Source organism: Engystomops pustulosus, chromosome 8 (assembly GCF_040894005.1).
Source record: "Engystomops pustulosus chromosome 8, aEngPut4.maternal, whole genome shotgun sequence".
NCBI lineage: Eukaryota > Metazoa > Chordata > Amphibia > Anura > Leptodactylidae > Engystomops > Engystomops pustulosus.
In genome coordinates, this window is record NC_092418.1 from 109431225 (window position 1) to 109451763 (window position 20539).

Here is a 20539-nt window from a genome sequence, read left to right on the forward strand (position 1 = left end):
CACATGAAGTGCATATTCTTTGCTGTGTCAGCACTGAGGGTTAATAGCTTCTCTGCATTGTGCAGAAAGTGCCGAGAGTAGAAGGTGGGGGAGAGGGTGCAGGGATGTCTATGACACCGCACAGGGAGCAAAGAGACAGAGAAACTTCCATAGAATCATAAAGTAGGATTGAAGGATTCATGTTGAACAGGGGAGATCTTGTACCCCACTATCACTGTAGGAGACTTCTGCATCCACAGAGAAACACACTCAGTTCTGCTACTCATCTCAGCTACATTCCAAAATAATTGTCACATGACTTCCCCCTCCTCTTAAGAGAAATCAGCACAGCCAGTTTAATTAAGCTAGTGCGGAGCCAGACTAAACTGAGGAGGATAGCAAAGAAACTGTTACACGTGGGTTATCATGATAACAAAGACAGTGGGGGTCATTTACTAAGGGCCCGATTTGCGGTTTCCCGACGTGTTACTCGAATATTTCCGATTTGCGCCGATTTCCCCTGAATTGCCCCAGGATTTTGGCGCACGCGATCGGATTGTAGGGCATCGGCGCCGGCATGCACGCAACGGAAATTGGGGGTCGTGGCCGAATGAAAACCCGATGGATTCGGAAAAAACGCTGCATTTAAAAAAATAAAAAAGTGTCGCGAAAATTGCACTTACCTTTACTCAGCCCGGCTTGGTGTATTCCAGTGCGTTCCGATGCTCTTCAACGCAGCAGCGCCACCTGGTGGACGGCGGAGGAACTACCTTAGTGATTCCCGGCCGGACACGAATTCCACAGCAGAGAACGTGCCGCTGGATCGCGAATGGACCGGGTAAGTAAATCTGTCCCAGTGATTCTATATGCCGCTATTTGTGCGGAAAAATCTTTGTAATGAGCTTTAATACTGGGATAGAGTGAATTATACTGTAGTATCAGTCTTAAACTACTTCAGATGTATTATAGTCGTTTATGGTGAATATCTGGTATAACTTTGCATCTCTTATTTGTTGGAGTGTAATGCACCAAAATTTTCTCTTATCTCCAGAATTTATTGTGCAACTTCATTTGTGCCCCTTTTCCTGTGAAGTCATTACAAGCAGATATTTTAAATAAATTAGGACTGGTATTTGTCATCAAAACTGATTGAAAAATATTCCCAATTATACAAAATCTGCAAACTCACAGGAGGGAAAACCGTTCAAGGGGTTGCAAGTAGAGATGAGCGAGTATACTCGTCCGAGCTTGATGCTCGTTCGAGTATTAAGGTACTCGAAACGGCTCGTTGCTCGGACGAGTATTTCTCCTGCCCGAGATCGAGCATTTAATTAAAAAAACACAGTGAAGAACAATGAAGAATAGAATAAAAACAGTGAACACAGTGAACACAGGATCATTTAAGTGAAAAACACAGTGAAAAACACAGTGAAGAATAGATTACAGATGTTCTGCACATCTGCTTACTTGTCGGAAGATGCGCGCGGAACGGTGCGAACAAAATACTATGTGAAGAACAATATATATGTGTGAAGAACACATTGAAGAACACGGTGAGCAGGACAGAGACACCGGGGAGCAGCACAGAGACACCGGGGAGCAGCACAGAGACACCGGGGAGCAGCACGGAGACATCGGGCAGCGGCACAGAGACATCGGGGAGCGGCACGGAGACATGGGGGCACGGAGACATCGGGGAGCGGCACGGAGACATCAGGGAGCGGCACGGAGACATCGGGGCACGGAGACATCGGGGAGCGGCACGGAGACATCGGGCAGCGGCACGGAGCGGCACGGAGACATCGGGGCACGGAGACATCGGGGCACGGAGACATCGGGGAGCGGCACGGAGACATCGGGGAGCGGCACGGAGACATCAGGGCACGGAGACATCGGGGAGCGGCACGGAGACATCGGGGCACGGAGACATCGGGGAGCGGCACGGAGACATCGGGCAGCGGCACGGAGAGGCACGGAGACATCGGGGCACGGAGACATCGGGGAGCGGCACGGAGACATCGGGGAGCGGCACGGAGACATCGGGGAGACTTCAGTGGAAGAAGAGCAGCGGATCCCGGGACAGCGTATCTCCCGACAAGTAAGCAGATGTGCCGAACATCTGTAATCTATTCTTCACTGTGTTTTTCACTTAAATGATCCTGTGGTCACTGTTTTTAATCTATTCTTCACTGTTCTTCACATCTGCTAACTTGTCGGGAGATAATATACGCGCGGAACAGTGAAGAATAGATTGCAGATGTTTGCATACATCTGCTAACTTATCAGAAGACATTCTTTTTCAATTAATTAACACATTTTATTCCCGAACCATGGTCCCTTTGAAAAATGCTCGGGTCTCCCATTGACTTCAATGGGGCTCGTTATTCGAGTCGAGCACTCGAGCATCTGGAAAAGTTCGTCTCGAATAACGAGCACTCGAGAATTTTAGTGCTCGCTCATCTCTAGTTGCAAGTCTTTAAAGGAAATCTACCAGTATAACATACTCATAGATCCAGGCACCGTGACTGTGGTATCTTCTTATATGTGTTATCCATGGACTCCTTCCTTCTAAAATCAACTTTTCAAATTATGTTATTGAGCCAGAAGGAATGTAGGGTGTGGTACCAGAGCCCCTCCATGCAGCAGATTTACATGCGGATTGTTGCACTGTGCAGGAGCACATCCCTGCTCCCAATGTGGGCTGAAACGTCCTTTGTGGAAGTGAGATTACATCAGGCAGAGGGAGGGGAAAGAGGGAGCAAGAAGGAGGGTGAGACAGTGTAACAGTCTGTGAAGCTACAGTCTGCGAGCCTTTTTTTAGACTAATTACCATAATTTAAAAGTTGATTTTTGAAGGAAGGAGTATGGATAATAAATACATGAAGATTATCACAGTCACAGTTTATCATAATGGAGTTCGATGGAGAACTTCTTTCACCATATAAGGGGACATGTATCAAGCTTTTGGATTGCCTTTTTCTTTTGAGATGTTTCTCGATGCTTGCGCTCATTTGCAACTTTTGTTGCACCTAAAACTGTCCCCATTCAAAGTTCACCATTGTTTAGTTTTCTGCAGTGTCCCCTGAGTTATCCCCTGAATCCAGATGTGAAGGTTGCAACTTTTTTTTTTAGTACTCACAAAAAGATCTCAAATTTATGTGCAAATCAACGGCTGCCCCTGACCAGACATAGACAGTGGGGCAGATTTACTTACCCGATTCTGTCGCGATCCAGTGGCGGGTTCTCCGTCCAGGATTCGGGTCTTCCGGCGATTCACTAAGGTAGCTTTTTAAATGCAGTGTTTTTTCCGAATCCGTCGGATTTTCTTCAGCCACGCCCCCGATTTCCATCGCGTAAAACCCGGCGCCGATGTCGTGCTCCAAAATCCCGGGGCAATTCAGGGAAAATCAGTGCAAATCGGAAATATTCGGATAACCCGTCGGAAAAACGTGATTCGGGCCCTTAGTAAATGACCCCCATTATCTTGGAGCTGACTGCGACATTCGGAGACTTTTTTTCCGATTTATGTGTTAAAAAGTCGCATATTCACTAAAGACTAGAGATGAGCGAACACAACAAGAACCCAACAGCCCTTGTTAGGGCTACAATAGCGTTATATATATATATTTTTTTGTTTGCTTGTGGGTGGGCTTGCTGGCACTAGTAGTGCAGCTAGTACCATATTGTGAGGAATTTGCAGGGAGACTTGCTACCGTTGTGTTTAGCTCTTAGTGACACACATATCCACCTCAAACACCAAAGTGGGACAATTTATTAGGGTTTTGATTTGAATTAGGCACAGTCTGCTGATTTAATATTTTTTACGTTTATTTTTTTTTATAACTCAAAGTCATCAGGCACAGCACAAAATCCAGTTGTGTGCTGTCAGTGTAGGTTAGAAACTAGCCATAGCAATAGGATTGCATTGTTTTGTTTAAAAAAAAAAACACACAAAAAAAAAAAAATTTACAGTTTACACTTTAATATTGAAAATGTTTAACCCGAGGGCTACGGGTAGAGGACGAGGGCGTGGACGTGGGCGTCCAACTACAACAGGGGTCAGAGGCCGTGGTCCTGGGTGGGGTGAGACACCACCTGCTGATGAGGGAGCATGGGAACGCCGCAGAGCTACACTACCTAGGTTCATCATTTCTCAAGTTACTGGGACTCGTGGTAGAGCACTGTTGAGGCCAGAACAGTGCGAACAGGTGATGTCGTGGATTGCGGACAATGCTTCTAGCCATTTGTCCACCAGTCAGTCTTCCACGCAGTCCACCCATGTCACCGAAATCAGCACTCCCCCAGCTCCTCCACCTCAGCCTCCTTCCCCCCAGTCTGTCCCCTCCCAGGAAAATTTGGCATTTGAACCGGCATACTCTGAGGAACTGTTTTCTGGACCCTTCCCACAGTCACAAACCACTTGTCCTGCTGCTGCTGAGCTATTTTCCGATGCCCAGGTTTTCCACCGGTCGCAGTCTGTGGGTGATGATGACATTATTGACGTAGTGGAAGAAGTGTGTAAAGAGGTGTCGGACGATGAGGAGACACGGTTGTCAGACAGTGGTGAAGTTGTTGTCAGGGCAGGAAGTTCGAGGGGGGAGCAGACTGAGGGATCGGAGGATGATGAGGTAACAGACCCAAGCTGGGTTGATAGGCCGGGTGAACACAGTGCTTCTGAGACGGAGGCGAGTCTTATACCAGAACAGGTTGGAAGAGGCAGTGGTGGGGCCAGACGGAGAGGCAGAGCCAGAGCTGGTGCATCAGCGCCAAATGTTTCACGTAGTCAAGCTCCCGTGGCAAGGGCTAAATTCTCAGAAGTCTGCAGGTTCTTTAAAGAAACACCGGATGACCGACGGACTGTGGTGTGCAACCTGTGCCAAACCAGGATCAGCAGGGGTTCCACCACTACCAGCTTAACTACCACCAGTATGCGCAGGCATATGAATGCTAAACACCCCACTCAATGGCACCAAGCCCGTTCACCTCTAGCCGGGCACACCACTGCTCCTTCCCCTGTGTCATCTGCTAGTCAGCCCCCTGCCCAGGACCCCGGCCCGAACACCTCCCGTGCGAAAACCCCATCTTCGCCTCCACGACCCTCCACAGCATCCACCAGCATTCAGCTCTCCATACCCCAGACGCTGGAGCGCAAAAGGAAGTATAGTGCAACCCACCCACACGCCCAAGCCCTCAATGTCCACATCTCCAAACTGCTTAGCCTGGAGATGCTGCCCTATAGGCTGGTAGAGACCGAGGCCTTTCAAAACCTCATGGCGGCAGCCGCCCCTCGGTATTCGGTCCCCAGCCGCCACTACTTTTCCCGATGTGCCGTCCCAGCCTTGCACAAGCACGTGTCAGACAACATCATCCGTGCCCTGACCAATGCCGCTTCTGACAAGGTCCACCTGACCACGGACACGTGGACGAGTGCTGCCGGGCAGGGCCACTATACATCGCTGATGGCACATTGGGTTAACTTGGTGGAGGCTGGGACCGAGTCTGACCCTGGGGCTGGTCATATACTGCCGACGCCGAGGATTGCGGGGCCTACCTCGGTCCAGGTCTCAAAGGCCTCCTCCTCCTCCCACCCCTCCTCTACCTCCTCCTCGGAATTACCATCCTTGGGCATGGCGCCATCAGTCGGTAGCTCTAGGCACAGCAACAGTGCCAACGCTAAGCGACAGCAGGCGGTGCTCAAACTGCTGAGCCTAGGCGATAAAAGGCACACCGCCCAAGAGCTATTACAGGGCATCACGGCGCAGACTGATCTGTGGCTGGCACTGCTGAACCTGAAGCCAGGCATGGTTGTGTGTGACAACGGCCGTAACCTGGTGGCGGCTCTGCAAGTCGGTAGACTGACACATGTGCCATGCCTGGCCCATGTGTTAAATCTCATAGTTCAGCATTTCCTCAAGACATACCCCAATCTGTCTGATTTGCTCACTAAGGTGCGCCGCATCTATGCGCATTTCAGGAAGTCCAGCACAGATGCTGCCACTCTCAGGGCAGCGCACCGACAGTTGTGCGACGTGCCCACGAGATGGAATTCAACATTAACCATGTTATCCAGAGTTTACCAGTAGCGCAGAGCGATTGTGGACTGCCAGATGTCAACTTCCACCAGAACTGGTAGTCAGGTCAGTCAGCTTCCTCAAGTCTACAATGAGGAGTGGACGTGGATGTCTGATATCTGTCAGGTGCTGAGTAACTTTGAGGAGTCAACACAGATGGTCAGTGGCGATGCCGCCATCATCAGCCTCACCATCCCGCTGCTTGGCCTGTTGAAAAACTCTCTGGTCAGCATGAAGTCGGAAGCTTTGCGCTCGTCACAAGAGACGGGGGAAGAAGATTCCCTTGTTGATAGTCAAAGCACCCTTAGGTCTGTTTCTCAGCGCATATCGGAGGAGGTGGAGGAGGATGAGGAGGAAGAGGAGGAGAATGTTGGCGAGACAGAAGAGGGGACCATTGTTCAGTCCTTCACTGTTCAGCGTGTATGGGCAGAAGAAGAGGAGTTGGAGGAGTTGGAGGAGGAGGAAATGGACAGTCAGGCCAGTGAGGGGAGTGAATTCTTACGCGTTGGTACTCTGGCGCATATGGCAGATTTCATGCTAGGCTGCCTATCCCGTGACCCTCGCGTTCAAAGAATTTATTCCAGCACCGATTACTGGGTGTTCACTCTCCTGGACCCACGGTACAAGCAAAATCTTTCCACTCTCATCCCTGGAGAGGAAAGGAGTGTGAGAATGCATGAATACCAGCAGGCCCTGGTGCACAAGCTGAAACAGTATGTCCCTTCTGACAGCGCTAGCGGCAGAGGGCGTACTTCTGCGGGACAAGTAGCAAGGGAGAGTAGGCGAGCAGGCAGCTTGTCCAGCACTGGCAGGGGTACGCTTTACAAGGCCTTTGCCAGTTTTATGTCACCCCAGCAAGACACTGTCACCTGTCCCCAGTCTCGGCAGAGTAGGGCTGATCTTTACAGAAAGATGGTGAGGGAGTACGTAGCTGACCATACCATCGTCCTAAATGATCACACAGCTCCCTACAACTACTGGGTTTCAAAGCTGGACATGTGGCACGAACTGGCGCTGTACGCCTTGGAGGTTCTTGCCTGCCCTGCCGCTAGCGTGTTGTCCGAGCGGGTTTTCAGTGCAGCTGGTGGCATCATCACCGATAAGCGTACACGCCTGTCGACTGACAGCGCTGACAGGCTGACGCTTATCAAGATGAATAAAGCCTGGATTTCTCAGGATTTCCATTCTCCACCAGGTGAAGGAAGCTCAACCTGAATAATTTATGCACTCCTCCTCCTCATTGTCCTCCTTCTCCTCTTTGTACACTAAAGCAGAGGAAACTGGCTATTTTTTGCCAGGGCCAACTGGCTCTAGCTATAGTACTCTATGTATTTAATTCTTCTGGAGGGCCACCTACCCGGTCCTCTGTTTTAAACAATTTTTGGGAGTGCCACATACAGGCACTCAATCTATTTAATTTTTCTGGAGGACCACCTACCTGCTCCTCTGGTTTGAAAACTTTTTTGGACTGCCACATACAGGCACTATCCAAATTAAATTGTCTCCATAGCAGCCTCCACATGTCGTCTTTTTAGCTGCCTCCACACGTTGTCTCCATTGCTACCTCCACACGTCATCGCCATAGCTGCCTCCAAAAGTCGTCCATATAGCTGCCTCCATACATCGTCCACTTAGCAAACGAGCTGTGTCAGGCAGAATTTTGGGTTGTTTTCATGGCTTTCACATCAAACTTGTTAACTTTGTCGCCACCCTGCTGTGTTATCCACAAAATATACTAGCAAACTTTTATCATTTACCAATATTATTTCAGCGCTTCTTGTGCATCTGTTTACATTCCCCTCACCCGCCATATCCCAAACTTATAAGAACGCTACTACACTTGATCTTATACAAAAGGTTCTTAGAAGTGCTGTTTGGGGAGTAGCCGAGAGACAGGGGCTTGGATAGGCGAAAGCTCGCCTGGCAGCGGAGCGCCAGCTCCATCCCAAGATCCAACTAACATAGTTTTAACTGCAGCACCTTTAATCTACTACTAGTTCACTGCCTCCATACATGGTCCCCTTATCAAACGAGCTGTGTCAGGCAGAATTTTCAGGTGTTTCACCAGATACATAGTGGAACTCGGCCCATCTGTCGCCGCCATGCTGGAGACCTGAAGTTGCAATCACAGCAGCGCAATATGAATGCCCCATACTGTCACTCTTAATCATGGAAGTCGTCTCCATGGCTACCTCCACATGTCGTCCCCTTATCAAACGAGCTGTGTCAGGCTAATTTTTCGGGTGTTTCACTAGATACGTTATGAAAGTTGGTCACTATGTCGCCACCATGCTGTGTTATCGACTAAATATACCGTCAACCTTTTGTTCGCAGAGGAAATCATTTCAGCGCTTCTTGCTCAACTCCTTTGGTTCCTCTCTGCCGCCTTAACCAGGCAAAATACTAATACATACAGTGCTACACGTTATACTCGTTATAAGAGCTGCAGATAGTACAGAGAAGTGTCCCCCTATAGCAGGAGAGAAGAGGAGTATGTAAGAGCTGCAGATAGTACAGAGAAGTGTCCCCCTATAGCAGGAGAGAAGAGGAGTATGTAAGAGCTGCAGATAGTACAGAGAAGTGTCCCCCTATAGCAGGAGAGAAGAGGAGTATGTAAGAGCTGCAGATAGTACAGAGAAGTGTCCCCCTATAGCAGGAGAGAAGAGGAGTATGTAAGAGCTGCAGATAGTACAGAGAAGTGTCCCGTGTTGCAGGATGACCACACTGGTGTCTGAGAAGGATACTGGCCAGAATTAAAGGGGTGCAGCAGGAGACCAGCACTGGGGGATCCCCTCCAAGAGAAGCCCCTGCGGAGGAGGTCACTGGGTGCAGGGCGTCTCACACCTGGGTGCTGCTGTGAGGGTCATTCTCATGCTGGGGAGTGGGGGAGAAGCAGATAGGAGCTTGTCAGAAGATCACATGTAAGAGCCCGAATGTAGCATTTCGCCTAGACTGCACCTAAAGTAAAGTGATTAATAAGAGGCAGGAGCTATACTCATCAAAGATAGTTGTAACTTGTGATAATTCAGGCGCAACAATGCACCACTTAAACACAGAAAAGTAATTCATCTGGCCCAAAGTTGCAAATTTTAGACAAATTTTAAAAGATAAATGTCATTTGCAACGCTTAGAAAATCTGAAATAGAAGATAAATGTGTCTTACTGCACAAATGTCTGGGGGACATTTCAAATTTTCCCCAAAAAGGTGCAAAAAGTACTATGAGAACTGTCAATCTGTGGAATAGCCTGCCTCAGGCGCGGGTCACAGCAGGGACAGCAGAGAGCTTCAAGAAGGTTCTAGATGCCTTTTTACACCTAAATAACATTGATGGTTATGTTATATAGAATTGTTTCCCCTAAATCCTTTCATCCAATCCCTTCCCTTCCTTGGTTGACCTTGATGGACATGTGTCTTTTATCAATCATATAAACTATGATACTATGATATACAATGAATTGCAACGTGCCAAAAAAAGCCTCAAAAAAGACAGATAAAAAAAGAAAAATAAAGATAAATGACCCCCCATAGTGTATAGGATTAATCAATATTTTCCAAAAAAAAGGCAGGAAAGACAATCTGCTACAATGTATCTAAATGTGTTTTGTGTTTGATGATGAGCCCTGTGATGTATCTCCTCGGTGCCGCAATGCAGAGAACGTCTCTTATAAATAATTATGACGGCAATCCTAATACTCATTTAGAATTACTATATGACATTTCTGCCATACTGTTGACGGCCATAAACTGTCCTCGTCCTGTTTTCCGTAATCGCTTTGACAGCTCTGCCAACAACAGGGGGTTCTCCTAAAAACCGGAGCAGCCGCCCATCAATCCTTGATCTATGCTAAAGAACCAGCATGGAGTCATATTAATGCTTGTTGCTGCAATCCACCTCAGACGATTTCCTATCGCAGAAATACATTGCGCCTCTGCCAAAAATAATTAAACAGTGAACGCGTTACATCTGCCATCCCATCCCGCAATAACGTGTCAAGTTCTCCTTCCTAACACAACATTCCGCTCTTCCAACGCAACTGGCAGGACTCCACCGTGGTCCCATCACCGTCACGGCGCAGGTATCACGGGTATCACTCCCTCTTTGTGTCCCAATTCTTCTTTTCGAATAACTTGAAACTCATTTACCGCTAATGGTCCTGAATATTTTGCCAAAAAAAAAAAAATAACTGAACTGAACTTATATAACAAGGTAATGTCAACAATGAAAAACTGCAGGATAAAATCCTATCCAAAAGTGAAAAATGCTAATTTTGTCTCATTTAGCAGCTGGATACAGAAATGCTCATTAGTTTTAAGAGGGTTAATCTTTTTAACTTTTGCATATTGATATGCCAATTATGCCTAATTGTACAAGAGGCATCCGTCAAGGTAATAGTGCAGAAACACATGAAAGTTATTAAGTATATCCCAACATGTAATAAAGTAGGTGTTAATTGGTAGCTGAGTTCTGGAGGCTATTGAGGTGGATAATTCATTGCGAAATGGATCACTTGTAATTTCTCGACATAATTCCTTTTGCAGTCTCACGCTGTGATGTTTTCATGCTTGTCAAAAAAAAAAAAAAAAAAAACAACTGCAGCCGGGCGCCTTTTGTTAAACACAGGCAATAAAATATGTTTGGCTTCATTAAATATATTTAACTTTTCAACTTTTTTTTCTCCCCCCCTCCCCTTTTTTTATTTGTCCTGGTCACCCAATGGCGTCATTGGAAGATCAAGGGAATGAGTGAAGTTTTCACAAACCAATTAAAAACAAAGTGACTTTCTGTCAATATTTGGGAAATTGGAGTCAATAATACAGGGGGTTCTGTGTGCCACAGTATGAAGATGGGGTGCTGTGTGGCACAGTATGAGGATAGGGTTCTGTGTGGCACAATATGAGGATGTGGTTCTGTGTGCGTCACAGTATGAGGATGGGGTTCTGTATGCCACAGTATGAGGATGTTGTTCTGTGTGCCACAGTATGAGGATGTTGTTCTGTGTGCCACAGCATGAAGATGGGGTTCTGTATGCCACAGTATGAGGATGAGGTTCTGTGTGCCACAGTATGAGGATGGGGTTCTGTATGCCACAGTATGAGGATGTTGTTCTGTGTGCCACAGTATGAGGATGAGGTTCTGTGTGCCACAGTATGAGGATGGGGTTCTGTGCGTCACAGTATTAGGATGGGGTTCTGTGTGCCACAGTATGAGGATGGGGCTCTGTGTGCCACAGTATGAGGATGGGGTTCTGTGTGCCACAGCATGAAGATGGGGTTCTGTATGCCACAGTATGAGGATGTGGTTCTGTGTGCCAAAGTATGATGATGGGGTTCTGTGTGCCACAGTATGAGGATGGGGTTCTGTATGTCACAGTATGAGGATGTGGTTCTGTGTGCCACAGTATGATGATGGGGTTCTGTGTGCCACAGTATGATGATGGGGTTCTGTGTGCCACAGCATGAGGATGGGGTTCTGTGTGCCACAGTATGAGGATGTGGTTCTGTGTGCCACAGTATGAGGATGGGGTTCTGTGTGCCACAGTATGAGGATGGGGTTCTGTGTGCCACAGTATGAGGATGGGGTTCTGTGCGCCACAGTATGAGGATGGGGTTCTGTGCGTCACAGTATGAGGACGGGGTTCTGTGTGCCACAGTATGATGATGGGGCTCTTTGTGCCACAGTATGAGGATGGGGTTCTGTGTGCCACAGCATGAAGATGGGGTTCTGTATGCCACAGTATGAGGATGTGGTTCTGTATGTCACAGTATGAGGGTGGGGTTCTGTGTGCCACAGTATGAGGATGGGGTTCTGTATGTCACAGTATGAGGGTGGGGTTCTGTGTGCCACAGTATGAGGATGGGGTTCTGTGTGCCACAGTATGAGGATGGGGTTCTGTATGCCACAGTATGAGGATGGGGTTCTGTGTGCCACAGTATGAGGATGGGGTTCTGTATGCCACAGTATGAGGATGGGGTTCTGTGTGCCACAGTATGAGGAAGGGGTTCTGTATGTCACAGTATGAGGATGGGGTTCTGTGCGTCACAGTATGAGGACGGGGTTCTGTGTGCCACAGTATGAGGATGGGGCTCTGTGCGTCACAGTATGAGGACGGGGTTCTGTGTGCCACAGTATGAGGATGGGGCTCTGTGTGCCACAGTATGAGGATGGGGTTCTGTGTGCTACAGCATGAAGATGGGGTTCTGTATGCCACAGCATGAGGATGTGGTTCTGTGTGCCACAGTATGATGATGGGGTTCTGTGTGCCACAGTATGAGGATGGGGTTCTGTGTGCCACAGTATGAGGATAGGGTTCTGTGTGCCACAGTATGAGGATGGGGTTCTGTGTGCCACAGTATGAGGAAGGGGTTCTGTATGTCAAAGTATGAGGATGGGGTTCTGTGTGCCACAGTATGATGATGGGGTTCTGTGTGCCACAGTATGAGGATGGGGTTCTGTGTGCCACAGTATGAGGATGGGGTTCTGTGTGCCACAGTATGAGGATGGGGTTCTGTGTGCCACAGTATGAGGATGGGGTTCTGTGCGTCACAGTATGAGGACGGGGTTCTGTGTGCCACAGTATGAGGATGGGGTTCTGTGTGCCACAGTATGAGGATGTGGTTCTGTGTGCCACAGTATGAGGATGGGGTTCTGTGTGCCACAGTATGAGGATGGGGTTCTGTGTGCCACAGTATGATGATGGGGTTCTGTGTGCCACAGTATGAGGATGGGGTTCTGTGTGCCACAGTATGAGGATGGGGCTCTGTAAGTCCACCCTCATCTTATTGGGTATTTCAGTATATAAGACGCACTCACCACTTTTGTTGCTTCGTTGTCATCGATCAGGACCATAGATTTGCTCTGACTCAAACGATCCTGTGGTAAACTGGCACTTTTGATCCTCATCTGGACGGCACTCAAATTTCGCTGAGTCAATGACTTCTCATCTGGGGATTGGGGAGGTGTCTGGAGATGGAAAATAAAACGTAATAATTAAAAATGGTTTTGCATTGCTTATCAGAACATCACTGTGTGTATTATCCCTGTACTGTGACATCACTGTGTGTATTATCCCTGTACTGTGACATCACTGTGTGTATTATCCCTGTACTGTGACATCACTGTGTGTATTATCCCTGTACTGTGACATCACTGTGTGTATTATCCCTGTACTGTGACATCACTGTGTGTATTATCCCTGTACTGTGACATCACTGTGTGTATTATCTCTGTACTGTGACATTACTGTGCGTATTATCCCTGTACTGTGACATCACTGTGTGTATTATCCCTGTACTGTGACATCACTGTGTGTATTATCCCTGTCCTGTGACATCTCTGTGTGTATTATCCCTGTACTGTGACATCACTGTGTATATTATCCCTGTACTGTGACATCACTGTGTGTAGTATCCCTGTACTGTGACATCGCTGTGTGTATTATCCCTGTACTGTGACATCACTGTGTGTATTATCCCTGTACTGTGACATCGCTGTGTGTATTATCCCTGTACTGTGACATCACTGTGTGTATTATCCCTGTACTGTGACATCACTGTGTGTATTATCCCTGTACTGTGACATCACAGTGTGTATTATCCCTGTACTGTGACATCACTGTGTAGTATCCCTGTACTGTGACATCACTGTGTGTATTATCCCTGTACTGTGACATCACAGTGTGTATTATCCCTGTACTGTGACATCACTGTGTAGTATCCCTGTACTGTGACATCACTGTGTGTATTATCCCTGTACTGTGACATCGCTGTGTGTATTATCCCTGTACTGTGACATCACAGTGTGTATTATCCCTGTACTGTGACATCACTGTGTAGTATCCCTGTACTGTGACATCACTGTGTGTATTATCCCTGTACTGTGACATCACTGTGTGTATTATCCCTGCGGACACTAGAATTTACCTCTGTTCATTCTATTCTCTATTCTGCACATATTCTCCGTACAGGATTACACTGTGGATGACCCTAATAATGGCCTTGGAGGTTTTCTCATCAGACATATATCTGTCCAGTGTAATGAAGATATAGCAGAAGTTAGTTTCTTAATGTAATTGTGATAATTATGTAACATTTTCTGTTGGACCAAGTTACTTGTATCATTACTTATATCACTTGGATCATGTATGGTATAATGTAGCTTGGGTCTATCATCCTCTATCAGGTCCCAGAAGTTTTCTGTTTTTGTGGTTTGGGGTGGAGTTACCTTCATGTCTCGCTGAATGCAGAGTTTCACTTTTTGTCATTACACCTTTCCCTCCAGCCCTTTGTATCTTTCCCTCTGCAGAAACCGTTTCACTTTCTGTCATTAATCCGCTCACTTCTTAGAATTGTCTCATCTGTTTTCTTTTATTACTGACCCCAATTCAGGTTGATGGGAATAATCCTCATAGTAGATTTTTGTATCGCTGTCTGTTTAGCACAGGGCTCTTCTACACTTCATAGAAAATGATGAGAGTTGTAGTTAAGCAACAGCTGGAGGGTCAGAGACCAGTGTTTTGGATCATAGAGGAAGCTTTCTAAAGGTCAATAATATTGGAGATCTGACACCCATAGATCTGATATTGATGACCTATCAAAGGGCAGTGACAGCGGTTGTCTGGATATGTTTGTAGGGACAGCAGTAGGAAGTAGGGAACATTGAATGACTATATGGATGTTTCTGGCCACAGAATCGGCAAGGTGACTATGAACGCAGGGGTGCACCAGGCATGAGGCAAGTTGAGCCCCAGGGTCAAAATCTGCAGAGTTTGTATGTTCTCTCCGTGTTTGTTTGGCTTTCCTCCGGGTCCTCCAGTTTCCTCCCACACTCCAAAACATAATGGTAAGTAGGACTGATTTGGAAAGCTCTATGCAGCGCTACATAATCTGTGTTCGCTATATCAATAAAGGAATTATTATAATTTATTATGATCCTCTTGCCTCAGGCAGCAGAACCTGCAGCGAGATGGGAGGGGGCAGCATCAGGGGCACAGTTATCTACTATAAAGCAGGAACTTACACTCGGTGTCTTTTCACACCTGATGTCTTCATGGGTGTAAGACACTGCATAGAGAACACACTTACTAAAACCCTGATAACCTGATACATAACTTTTGGGTGCAGAGGGCAGAATTCTGAGTGTGAGTTTACATTCAGCCCTCTATGAATGGTAATGCAATATTACATACTGGGGCAGATTTACTTACCCGGTCCATTCGCGATCCAGCGGCGAGTTCTCTGTGGTGGATTCGGGTCCGGCCGGGATTCATTAAGGTAGTTCCTCCGCCGTCCACCAGGTGGCGTTGCTGCGCTGAAGTTCCCTGGAACGCACTGGAATACACCGAGCCGGGCTAAGTGAAGGTAAGTGCAAGCTCCGCGACACATTTTTTTAAAAATGCAGCTGTTTTTTTTAATCCGTCGGGTTTTCGTTCAGCCACGCCCCCCGATTTCCATCGCGTGCATGCCAGCGCCGATGCGCCACAATCCGATCGTGTGCGCCAAAATCCCGGGGCAATTCAGAGGAAATCGGTGCAAATCGGAAATATTCGGGTAACACATCGGGAAAACGCGAATCGGGCCCTTAGTAAATGACTCCAACTGTGTATAAGAGTGAAATATTATAGTTGCCCTATTATGAACAATCTATCAAATCTAAATTTAGTCTATGCAGCTGACCTGAATTCAAAGTGCTCCAAAAAAAACTTTGTCCCCCTGTATTTTGCTTATATACCCCAATAGTGACAGGTTTTCCACTCCGAGGCACTGTGGTTGGCTGCACCAGTGCTAGCTCTGTAGTCACTGAACTATGGCTAACTCAGTAATTAACACTACTGCCCCTACTGGAGATCAGGAGCATTACACTGATATGGAGGGTGGGGGGGGGGGGGGCACACTGGATATTTCTGGTCCCTATTTTAGGAGGAAATTAGTTTTTTTTTCTATTTTTAGAAAAGTTAGTAACTGCTGAGGTTGCCTAAAATTAGAAACTTAGGGGGTCATCAGAGTGGGTACAATTTAGGATCATGTTCTTGTTTAAACTAATATTACACAAATGGAAACTTTAGTGCTGCCGCACAGCAGGATGAGTAAAGCAGTGATCATGGGCTCCGGCACTTCCTCTGGATTTCTGGTTTTCAGTATTTGGTTTCATGTCCCTTGAGAATTAAATTCATAAGCAAAACAGAAAAAACTCCTGTGACTTCTCCAGTCCTGATCGTGGGTTTGCCCGGCACATGTACTCAGCTCCATCTGTGCTCACAGCTACGCCCCGTACCCCGCTGTACATACTTCCTTACATGCACGAGTGCACTTGGTTCATTTCCTTCCTGAATTATTTATGATAAGTGTCATTGTCCTTTGTAGCGTTCAGTGTACGATCCAGAAAAATGATCAGATTGGGTCAATGAGCCCAGATGCCAAGCAGCTTACTGGACCATGATGCACTGATGCCAGCTATACTATGTATATACTATGAGCTCAATGTATAGATCTATCACTGTTCTATATATCTGCATCTATAGACTTATATATATCTATAGCTACCATACTAGTAAATGCATGGTGGCTCAGTGGTTAGCATTTCAGCCTTGCAGCACGGTGGCTCAGTGGTTAGCATTACAGCCTTGCAGCACGGTGGCTCAGTGGTTAGCATTACAGCCTTGCAGCACGGTGGCTCAGTGGTTAGCATTTCAGCCTTGTAGCACGGTGGCTAAGTGGTTAGCATTACAGCCTTGTAGCACTGGTGACCTGGGTTCAAGTCCCAGGGTCAACAAGATTGTATGTTCTCTCCGTGTTTACATGGGTTTCCTTCCACAATCCAAAACATACTGGTAGGGTGATTAGATTGGGACTGATTCGGCAAGTGCAGCGCTGCATAATCTGTGTGCACTATATAAATAAAGGAATTATTCTTATTAGTAGTAGTAAATTCATAGGTCTGGAGATCTATGAGACTGAAGGACCTGTTTTTAGACCTTTTAATGGTCTCATTAAACCTTTAATGGACTCATTTTTAGCTGGGGACCGGTTACTATAGCCTGTGCTATGCTGAATTTAAAAATGGCTTTCATTCTGAATCATTTCAGTACTTTCTAAAACTTTTTTTTACATTACCTGGCTCCCTACCAGCAGTGTGTGGTAAGTCCCAGCAGGGCAGCTGCAGCAGCCTGTGTGCTCTGTGTCTCAGGCTATTCTCCTCCACCCTCATCCAGCTCACGCCCGCCTCCCCGCGTCATGTCATGTGCATTGAGCAGGCAGGACAAGGAGGGGGAGGGTGTAAAAAGAAGAATGCCTGAGGAGACACCATCCCTCTCCTGCCTGCTCAATGCACATGGCAATAAGTGGAGGGAGGAGGGAGCTGGATTCGTGTGAAGAAGAAGAGACTGAGACACAGGCACATACAGGCTGCTGTAGCTCCCCTGCCGGGACTCAGCACCAGCTGCTGGTAAGGAGCCAGCAGAGAAGCTGCTGCGGATATTATATTCTTGGATTTTGCAAAGGCATTGGACACTGTCCCTCATAGACGCCTGATGGGTAAAATAAGGACTATTGGTTTGGCAGAAATCATTTGCAATTGGATCGAGAACTGGCTAAAGGATCATATCCAGAGAGTTGTGGTCAATGATTCCTACTCGGAATGGTCACCAGTTATGAGTGGTGGACCCCAGGGTTCTGTGCTTGGCCCACTACTATTTAATATATTTATTAATGATATAGAGGTAGGAATTAATAGCACTGTGTCTATTTTTGCAGATGACATAAAGCTGTGTAGTGTATGAAGGATGAGATGAGTAGTACAAGCTCTGTAGTATAATACAGTCTATGGAGGATGAGGGGAGTAGTACAAGCTGTGTAGTGTAATACAGTCTATGGAGGATAGGAGTAGTACTATAAGCTGTGTAGTGTAATACAGTCTGAGGAGGATGAGGGGAGTAGTACAAGCTCTGTAGTATAATACAGTCTATGGAGGATGAGGGGAGTAGTACAAGCTGTGTAGTGTAATACAGTCTATGGAGGATAGGAGTAGTACTATAAGCTGTGTAGTGTAATACAGTCTGAGGAGGATGAGGGGAGTAGTACAAGCTCTGTAGTATAATACAGTCTATGGAGGATGAGGGGAGTAGTACAAGCTGTGTAGTGTAATACAGTCTATGGAGGATAGGAGTAGTACTATAAGCTGTGTAGTGTAATACAGTCTGAGGAGGATGAGGGGAGTAGTACAAGCTCTGTAGTATAATACAGTCTATGGAGGATGAGGGGAGTAGTACAAGCTGTGTAGTGTAATGCAGTCTATGGAGGATAGGAGTAGTACTATAAGCTGTGTAGTGTAATACAGTCTGAGGAGGATGAGGGGAGTAGTACAAGCTCTGTAGTATAATACAGTCTATGGAGGATGAGGGGAGTAGTACAAGCTGTGTAGTGTAATACAGTCTATGGAGGATAGGAGTAGTACTATAAGCTGTGTAGTGTAATACAGTCTATGGAGGATAGGAGTAGTACTATAAGCTGTGTAGTGTAATACAGTCTGAGGAGGATGAGGGGAGTAGTACAAGCTCTGTAGTATAATACAGTCTATGGAGGATGAGGGGAGTAGTACAAGCTGTGTAGTGTAATACAGTCTATGGAGGATAGGAGTAGTACTATAAGCTGTGTAGTGTAATACAGTCTGAGGAGGATGAGGGGAGTAGTACAAGCTCTGTAGTATAATACAGTCTATGGAGGATGAGGGGAGTAGTACAAGCTGTGTAGTGTAATACAGTCTATGGAGGATAGGAGTAGTACTATAAGCTGTGTAGTGTAATACAGTCTATGGAGGATAGGAGTAGTACTATAAGCTGTGTAGTGTAATACAGTCTGAGGAGGATGAGGGGAGTAGTACAAGCTCTGTAGTGTAATACAGTCTATGGAGGATGAGGGGAGTAGTACAAGCTGTGTAGTGTAATACAGTCTATGGAGGATAGGAGTAGTACTATAAGCTGTGTAGTGTAATACAGTCTGAGGAGGATGAGGGGAGTAGTACAAGCTCTGTAGTATAATACAGTCTATGGAGGATGAGGGGAGTAGTACAAGCTGTGTAGTGTAATACAGTCTATGGAGGATAGGAGTAGTACTATAAGCTGTGTAGTGTAATACAGTCTATGGAGGATAGGAGTAGTACTATAAGCTGTGTAGTGTAATACAGTCTGAGGAGGATGAGGGGAGTAGTACAAGCTCTGTAGTGTAATACAGTCTATGGAGGATGAGGGGAGTAGTACAAGCTGTGTAGTGTAATACAGTCTATGGAGGATGAGGGGAGTAGTACAAGCTGTGTAGTGTAATACAGTCTATGGAGGATGAGGGGAGTAGTACAAGCTGTGTAGTGTAATACAGTCTATGGAGGATAGGAGTAGTACTATAAGCTGTGTAGTGTAATACAGTCTGAGGAGGATGAGGGGAGTAGTACAAGCTCTGTAGTATAATACAGTCTATGGAGGATGAGGGGAGTAGTACAAGCTGTGTAGTGTAATACAGTCTATGGAGGATAGGAGTAGTACTATAAGCTGTGTAGTGTAATACAGTCTGAGGAGGATGAGGGGAGTAGTACAAGCTCTGTAGTATAATACAGTCTATGGAGGATGAGGGGAGTAGTACAAGCTGTGTAGTGTAATACAGTCTATGGAGGATAGGAGTAGTACTATAAGCTGTGTAGTGTAATACAGTCTATGGAGGATAGGAGTAGTACTATAAGCTGTGTAGTGTAATACAGTCTGAGGAGGATGAGGGGAGTAGTACAAGCTCTGTAGTGTAATACAGTCTATGGAGGATGAGGGGAGTAGTACTATAAGCTGTGTAGTGTAATAGTATCATAGTATCATAGTATATAAGGCTGGAAGGAGACGCAAGTCCATCAAGTCCAACCTTCAAGAATTAAATAAATGTTTTATCCCCATAACCCGTGATATTTTTTCTCTCCAGAAAGTCATCCAGGCCTCTCTTGAACATGTACATAGAGTCGGCCATAACAACCTCCTGCGGCAGAGAGTTCCACAGTCTCACTGCTCTTACAGTAAAGAACCTTTGTCTATGGTGATGGTAAAATCGCCTCTCCTCTTGGCGTAGAGGATGCCCCCTTGTCCTGGTCACAGGCCTAGGTATAAAAAGATCTTTGGAGAGATCCTTGTACTGTCCGTTCAGGTATTTGTACATTGTAATGAGGTCTCCCCTCAGTCGTCTCTTTTCTAAACTGAATAATCCCAAATTTTGTAATCTGTCATTGTATTCTAATCCCCCCATTCCCCTAATAATCCTGGTTGCTCTCCTCTGCACCCGTTCCAGCTCTACTATATCCTTTTTATATACTGGTGCCCAAAACTGTACACAATATTCCATGTGTGGTCTGACCAGGGATTTGTATAAGGGCAGAACTATGTCTTTATCATGAGAATCTATTCCTCTCTTGATACATCCCATTATTTTATTTGCTTTAGCAGCAGCCGCCTGGCTCTGGTCACTA

The 20539-nt window shown here is 46.4% G+C and overlaps 1 protein-coding gene across 1 annotated transcript in view; it reads right to left on the reverse strand.

Annotated features, from left to right (window-relative positions):
- ARHGAP15 (Rho GTPase activating protein 15) overlaps positions 1 to 20539 on the reverse strand; it is a 492002-nt gene that overhangs the window by 456429 nt on the left and 15034 nt on the right. Inside the window, exon 3 of the mRNA XM_072122220.1 lies at positions 12863 to 13012. Within this exon, the coding sequence (XP_071978321.1) occupies positions 12863 to 12952 (90 nt within the window). The 5' untranslated portion in view covers positions 12953 to 13012. The remainder of the gene's footprint in view (positions 1 to 12862; positions 13013 to 20539) is intronic.